This window comes from Vigna umbellata, chromosome 7 (genome assembly GCF_029865625.1).
Source record: "Vigna umbellata cultivar VRB3 chromosome 7, Vumbellata_1.0, whole genome shotgun sequence".
Lineage (NCBI taxonomy): Eukaryota > Viridiplantae > Streptophyta > Magnoliopsida > Fabales > Fabaceae > Vigna > Vigna umbellata.
The window spans coordinates 36276421-36284684 of record NC_142171.1 but is presented as its reverse complement, the minus strand read 5'-3'; the positions used below and the strand labels follow the sequence as shown (position 1 = coordinate 36284684).

The 8264-nt window shown below is 33.5% G+C and overlaps 1 protein-coding gene across 1 annotated transcript; it reads left to right on the top strand.

Annotated features, from left to right (window-relative positions):
- Positions 1–1970: 1970 nt before the first annotated feature.
- LOC124844349 (cytochrome C oxidase assembly factor) lies at positions 1971–4068 on the top strand. The gene is made up of 3 exons (XM_047321270.2): positions 1971–2193; positions 2314–2418; positions 3661–4068. Exons 1-3 carry the CDS (start codon positions 2125–2127, stop codon positions 3700–3702), a joined length of 216 nt encoding a protein of 71 aa, XP_047177226.1. The 5' UTR covers positions 1971–2124; the 3' UTR covers positions 3703–4068.
- Positions 4069–8264: the final 4196 nt, after the last annotated feature.

The following is an 8264-nucleotide window of genomic DNA, read 5'->3' as shown; positions in this document are numbered from 1 at the left end:
TCTTATCTCTAAATGATTACTTCTACGTGGAGTGTTCTCTTCCATAATTTATTTTAATATTTTTTTTTTAACTATTCACTATTCACTATTCACTATTTACTATTTACTATTTACTATTCACTATTCACATTTCTAAAAAAAAAAAAAAAAAAAAAGAAAAAAAAAATCCTAAATAAGTTATCAAAAATTTGAAGCTCTCCCTCTAAAATTACTATAACTTTATATCCAAAAATTTACATTTTTCTATCCATTAAAATTATTATTACTAATAAAATGTTAAAATTTACTATTATAAATATTTTTTTTTTTTTCATGGATCTTACATTTTAACATACAAATATTTTCAAGGATCTTACACCATGCGTCTTCCAGTTGAACCAAAGAAAATAATATCTCCCACGCTTATTGTATGCTCTGCTGCCTCCAACGTGTAGTGTGCTTCTTGTTCCAAAATGGAATGCACCGTGTCCAGCTCTACATCACGAGTACACCACTTCTTGCTTTCTTCTGTTTTCTCTTCGGCTGGAGTGCTACATTCCCTTCTTCCGTGGGCCTCATTGCCTTGGTGCGGGATGTGTGATCTTGTGTTGGACCGAGTGCACCCTCCCAGCTCAAGTGAATTAGTAGCTGCTTCCTTAAATTGCCAAAGCCCAATTGTCCAATGTGAACCGTGGCAGTTGCGTGTGTTTCTTTCCAGTCAGTCTGCTACAGTTTGAATGTAATAATGCACTTTTGTTTCTCCAACAATTGGAATAAAATGTGAATCAGTGTGCTACGGTTCTACACTTTTAATGATTCCATGTGATAACCCATGTGTCATGTCCATAGTATCAATCACCACACATTTAATTCATCCAACAAATACTATTAACAAACCACTTCCATCATACATAAACAACATTCCACCGTCATCGAACAAGTCATATTTTTACACCTTACAAACAACATATCATACATAACCAAAATCATCCACAAACAACATCATACATACATTAAAGCTTCATTCCACTGAAATAAAACAAACGAACCTTCAGTGAACACAATGTGTGCCGGTTGGAACACACAGGAAGAAAAATGTGTGGGTGGGACTAACAACCCGGAAAACCCCTCTTTTTCGTCCACCGTACAGTCGCCACTCCGGCGGCACTCCGGCGATGCTCCGGCGGCACTCCGGCGGTGAATGCAAAGGTCCGGCACAGGGAGGGAAGCAGGACGAAGCGAGACTCAGAACACGCACCTAGTTCGCTGGGCCGGAGGGAAGACGACGCGGTCTTCGGTTCGTTCGCCAACGTCGGAGCTGCGGCGACCGTGAATCGGAACCGGCTGGAGGGGTTGAGGACCTTCGACGGCCTTCAACGTTGTCCGGCGGCACTCCGGCAAGCAATCCGTCGGACCTCTCTCTCTCGAACTCCCTTTCTCCAACTCTCTCGGACTCTCTCTAGGTTAGACTCTCTCTCTCAACCTTCGCTTCTCTCTACAATTGTTCAAAAATGAAATTCAAATTTCAAACGCCAAACAAAAACCCCTGACCACTCCCTTCCCACGTTATATTTCATTTTCATTTTAATTTTCCACGTGGACCACTCCCATTTAGACATCTGTCCCGTGTCTAAATGTTGTCAAAAAAGGTTGTTCAAGTATCATTTTCCAATAATAAATCATGTGATTTTTTATTGTGTATGTATCCAACAAAAAAGACAAATATTAGCCACTGACAAAAATTACCTGGTTAAGAAATTAAACTTCTATTCTTTTGATTATTCAATTGAAAAGACAAGTATTAGACAATTATTTATATCTCTACAAATTAATTTTTATCATTAGCATTAAAAATGTTTAATTAAAACAAAATTCTGAAATTGGATCTGCATATTCTTCTCCCAATCTGGTCCTCACTGCAATGCGGGCCTTTTTGCATTGCACGAAACCCTAAGCCCAAAATAAATAAAAAATCGTATCATCTGGGTTTTTTCGGAAATCTATTGTTAGAAATGAAGGTGGAGGAAAGTACGTTTTTTTCTGCGAGAAAAGAAGTGGTGCAAGGTATAACTTTTGTCGCTTTAAATCCTCAAAATTCAAACTTTGTTGTACTTGTTTTCTGCTAAGAGAAGTGAGTGAGGGACGATGTCCAAGTCTTGCAAAGGGTTGGCCGCGGAGCTAGTCAAGTGTCTAAGTGAATCTGATTGTATTAAGGTTCGGTTTGATGATTTGAATGAGTTTGTTGGATTTAAAAAAGGTTGTGTGATTTGTGAAATAATGATTAATCTTGAATGTTGTGACGATGAATGTTTGTGTATGCGTATTTGAGAATAGGTTGAGAAGAGATCATATCGGGAATGTGTTGGAGAGAAGAGTCCATGTATACCCAATGAGTGTGTGGGACTCAGGGAAACCTATTTCAATTGCAAGAGAGGCCAGGCAAGTTTGTTCCTTCTGTCTCATACTGATTTATTTAAACTTGAAGCTATGACTTGAAGCTATGACTTGAAGCTATGACATGTAGTTCACAAAATTTGAAATTATTGTTGAATATTTCATGATTGGTGTTGTCAAGGTGTTAAGTTACAGTCATGGTTTAGGACTCATTACTATCCTTGGTATCTTTGAAAATTGCAAACAAATGTTGTCACACCACGGGAACCCCAAAAACCGTTATGTTTTGGACCGATATTTAAACTGTAGGTGTTGCTATTGTGAAGATATTTTTTGTGGGCACATGCGTATGATGTAATTTACAGCATGCACATAGAGCTAAACCAAATGATCTGCTATTGCATTAAGAGATGTAAGTAACTGATATCTGGTTGCAAGTATGGAATTGAAAAGTGGGGAAAGCCAGGTTAATGTACACCCCTGGATTTTTCTTAAAAAAAAATATTCAGAGTATTAAGATGTTTTTGGGGTTTACCGGACATAATGAATTAAAATCAAATAACATTAAACTTGGGGCCAAGAAACTGTATTTACTTTTATAACTGAAGGATGATAGTTTTTCCCTCTGGTAGCAAGAGAATTTGCTGAAATCCTCTTTATGACTAGTTGCTGTATTCATGATTAATGATGTTCCCTCTAGTAAGAAAGTTTTGAGTAGTTGCGAGCATGGAGCTTTTAACTTGGCTGTGTTAGTGTTGACATGGTTTCATGATATGATCTAGAGCGGTTCAGTATAATTTTAGGTTCTTTGTAACTTTTATTGTTCCTTTTTTTTTTATATTAAAGGGTGTTCGTGTCATTCCATGTTTAAGCTGGCAATACCAGTCTATATATGGTCTATCTTATCTCTGTTTATGATCTTTTGCATGACTTCATGGACAATCTTGAAATATCAGCATATTCTTTATATGCCTGATGATTTTAAAACATTATTACTTCGGTGAATGTACATATTTGGTGTTGATTTTTTACACTAATAGTAAGTAATAACCGACCAGGTGTTATTCTATTTGAGAAAAGAATTAAACAAGGTTTTGTTTGTAATAATCCTCTATGTATTTATTAAGGCCTTCATACTTATGATAAAATTGGTTTTCAACAAGTCATAACAATTGGCTCAGATCCATTTAGCCATCATGATGATGATGATGAATAATTTTATGTTCATGTGTAATCTTCAGTATTGTACTAAAAAGTAAACAGCTATTATTTTGCCACTCTTATCAGGTTGACATGAGAGCCAGAATTCGTGGAAACAAGGGTTATTAATGATCCCATCATCCATTGGAAAACGCAGTATTTGTTCTGTCCAGTTCAGGTTCTTTCAACTTTTAGCTCAAGATGAGGTCAACCCAAGTAAAAGATGAAGGTGAAGCACAAAAATTGAAGGCCTTATTAATTGTTTGGTTTGATGGCATGGTAGCACCACACATCTGCATGACTGCAATAGTTTGGCTTTTAGAGAGATCATTAAAATAAACTCTATCTAGTATTAACATAGCAGGACATGTACATTCATCTACACTCTTGAATTATAGTCTTCTCTTCTTATGATAGTTCCTAAAGTAGGATGTGATTTGAATTCTGTGCATCACCATTTCACCCATTCACAGTTCAACAGTAAATTTTGGATCAGTAGTGTCTCTCAAGTGTGCCTCCAAGTTATATTGATTTTGATATTTAAAACATATTACAGGTATGTTTAATGTATCAAAATCGGTGTAATTTGGAGACATAGCTGAGGAATATAAAAAAGCCAGTACAGAAGTTGGGACTTTCAAGAATTTGGATTCTCTACTGATTTTTTTGTAATGTTCTCCTATTGAGTCCGTAAAATACACTAATGGACACTGATTTTGATGGTTTAAAATATATTAAAAACCATTTTAATATACTAACGTCAGTGTATTTTGAAGGCTCAATTGAGCAACATTACCATAAACTCCGCAGATAATCTGGACTCGACTTGCAATGAATTTAGATCTGTCTATTTAATTTTTCTCATAAGTATATTTTACCATTTTTTTTATGAATTTTCAATTTTGCTCTTAGTTGTTTTAAATTTAATTTTACTGTGTTATATGTAACATCTCATTTGAGTAGTAAGACGTACATAAATGAGAACTTACAAGTAACTTGAGGTTATTAGGACGAGAGATCCTATCCTTGACGGACCAAAGACTAACTATCCTGTTGCTTTTCTCTCTCAATCAAACATTGAATCTCTTGAAAGATGTCATCCTAAGCTCACACCGGTTAAGGTGATCATTGCAAAAGAGAAAACAATATACAACATACAACACAGAAGCAAGGGTAAACTAGATACCAAAGAAATCATATCACATTTATAATATAACATACATAAATCATTTATATCACATACATCATTCCAAACATCTTAACTTGTAAAGTCCTTAAACTTGACTATCCAGATTAGTATGTAACTATGACAGTTCGTGCACTTGTTGTGGTGAAATAGTTGACCCACCCCAAGCTACCATACAAGGTTAGTCTGTTATCACTCACCCCAAGGAAAAACTCCTAGACTAGGACCTCTTACTATTCTCATGAGATGTCTCACCCTTCTCTACTTGAAAATGAGTGACCATTAGAATGTCAAAATGAACTCCAAGACTGAGCTTCCCATATTCATATTTACAACCATTGAAACCACCATTGAGAAATTCCTCCTTGGAATTCTCCTCCACACCATTTGAAACCATGAATGAAACCATATACTTTTACTTTGATACTCATACAAACTCATACACAATCATACATCAAATACATACATAACTTCAAGAATAAACCATCATAAAGTACTATAGATATTTCTACACCATCCTCAAAGTAAAAACATAGCTTAAAGTTATCATAAAACAAAGAAAGAAATACTCAAAACAGGTTCTGGACCAGTCGCTCAACGCACCAAACTCGCTGTGCGAAAACATAAACAGTGGGTTTTGCTCACTCCCTCTCGCTCAGGGCACCAAATCTGTTCGCTCAACTAAAGCCCATTCGCTCAGCGCACCAAGTCTGTTCGCTCAGCAAGATTGCATAATTCTGTAGCATTAAAACTGCAGAATTTGCGCATCTCAACCACTTCTGACCAATTTTATGCACCTTTCCCAACTTCTAACACTCCTAGATTGTATTATACCATCAATTAGACTTAGACAACTTCATACAACCCATCATCAACTCATTTTTAAGTGACTACTACAAGGTTCTACTCCATAACTTACCAAAATCTCACTTGATAGACCCAACTTGGATTCTAGTAGTTTTAGCTTGTTTTTAAATAAGTTAGGGACTCTAACAAGTCCCAAAAGACTTAATAACATCAACCAAAATGACCAATTACTCACAAAACCCTCAATTCAAGTTTTCACTACTCCACTTCCTAAAAACAAGTCCTAGACTAATGTGAACTATGTATATACAACCTCATACCCTCTTATAACAGATTTTCTCCCACTTTGACACTTAATTATGATCCAAAACAACTCCTAACCAAGCAAGACCAACGGCAGCAAAACAATACACCAACCATTTCTCACCATTTCCCTATCAAAATCTCAAATTTGAACCAATTAACCTACAACCAAGATTACCCTTTTTCTTCCAACAATACAATCCGCATCAAACACTTTCTCAACACAATTTTCACATCTCAAACATGCATACACACAGATTCAAACAGTTGTACAACATACATCATCACACAAATCATCAATATTACCCAATTAACTCAATTATCACTAACATTAAACAACATTTTCATTCAAACAGTTTAATATTCATATACTATCAAATTTACACCACATACTTCAATTAAAAGTAATTATATAGCTTCCTTTACCTCTAAACCAACTACCAAACTTCTCAAAACGCTCTACCGATTACTTGAACCGAAAGGAATACATAGACGGACCTACAAAACACCAAATTGAAAACGGATAGAGTCCTTAGAACTCTAGATGAATCAAGAACGTATAAGAGATGCATGATTTCACATGCAATAGTATTAAATTCCTTTGAAACAGATTTGGAAACTGAAGGGGAAAAAGAAGTCGAAACTTACTTGCTCTATTAGAGAAACTGATCAGTTAGATTTATAGACCTTGTTGCCGTGGTTGATTAGGTACCTCTTGATCGTTAAAGAGATTACTCAGGAGTTAGAACTCTTAGAGAAAAGGTAGATAACTTTAGAAAAGTGGTTTCTAGAGAGATGGTACGTTTTAAAACAATGAAACTAGTTTATAACAAAACTATTTATAATATAACCGTTTAATATTAAAATAATCAAGTTTCACTATTTTTAGACTACCATTACTTCTAAAAACACTATTTTATGGGATTTTACATTATATATACCATTTTCTGGGATTTTACATTTATATATATCATTTTCTGGGATTTTATATTATATGCAGTAGTACTAAATAAATAAAACAAGAACATAATATTTTTTGAGTTTTATAATAAATAAAAATGGTTTTGACTGTGATGCGCATTACTTGGATAATAGGAGTGAGTAGTTTTATCGTTTCTATATTAATTGTAGTGTGGATATGCCTATTTATATATAGGCTTAATATCCTATTTTGTCCCCAGTTTCGTTCGACAATGTCAAATTAGTCCATCCTTTAAAATGTGCGTCAATTACATCCTTACTTAATAAAATTTATATCAATGAAATCCCTTCCGTTAAATCCGTACAAACAGCGTTAATAGAAGAGAGAGAAAAATAATTAACGTCATTTGTACGGATTTAATAGAAGGGATTTCATTGATATAAATTTTATTAAGTAAGGACGTAATTGATGCACGTTTTAAAGGATGGACTAATTTGACATTGTCGAGCGAAACTGGGGATAAAATAGAATATTAAGCCTTTATATATAATAATTGTTCTTGAAGAATTAGTAGTTCTTTGTTTAAGTGTTTTGTTTTTGTGGGAGCTTTTCTCTTTCAAATCTAAACTTACAACTTTATAGTAATTTTTATTAGAATAAGTTGATATAACATAAAATTTAAGATTCTAAATCAAATTTGATTTTATATCATAAAAAAAAACCTTTTGTCTTTAAAATATGAACAATTAAATAAAATATTAATTACAGTCTGAATTTTATAGGACTTTTTATCAAAATAAAAATAATAAAGTCTTAAAAATGCCATAAAAAATTCATAAAAAAGTAAGTTAAGATTTTATATAGTTATTATTGTAATGAGAATCCCCTAATATTGAATAATTGCTAGATTTATTTACTTCTATCTTTTTTTTCTTTCCTGGAACAATTTCAGTTTATATTTAACTTCCATCACCCTTTTTCTTTTATTTATATTTTTGTACACATATAGAAAGACATAGCATGCCTCCCTTTTACCTATTTCTTTAAATAACGATCTATCGTCTAATATATTTAAAATTTAACTTCATATTAAAAAATATTTTGAAAAGAATTAACAGAACTCAATTATATTTTCAAATTCCCTTTGAACACTTTTTAAAAACAAGCCGGCATTATAATTTAAAGAACTCCGGAAAAGTACAAAGAAACCCCAAAATCTTGGATTAAATAGTTGGTCATTTTGTTTAATTTGAATTAAGTGTTTCTGATTTAAATAATTTCTTAAACTTATTTAAGAAACCCAGGATTTAACTGACTCATTATTTAAATTTCCGTTATCAAAATAATATCATGTATTGGCTAATACCAGCTTCCAGAACTTTGGCATGAATAACTTATTAGTTTGATGTTTTTATTTATTTGATTTTATCAATAGAAAAGAAACTAATAATGGTGAGAAAAGTTCACAAGTAA

What these genes read in the sequence shown, in the direction of transcription:
- LOC124844349 (XM_047321270.2), top strand. Translation starts at nt 2,125, where the DNA reads ATGTCCAAGTCTTGCAAAGGGTTGGCCGCGGAGCTAGTCAAGTGTCTA. An exon ending in GTGAATCTGATTGTATTAAG is followed by an intron (nt 2,194 to 2,313) that starts GTTCGGTTTGAT and finishes ATTTGAGAATAG; the next exon opens with GTTGAGAAGAGATCATATCG. An exon ending in TCAATTGCAAGAGAGGCCAG is followed by an intron (nt 2,419 to 3,660) that starts GCAAGTTTGTTC and finishes CACTCTTATCAG; the next exon opens with GTTGACATGAGAGCCAGAAT.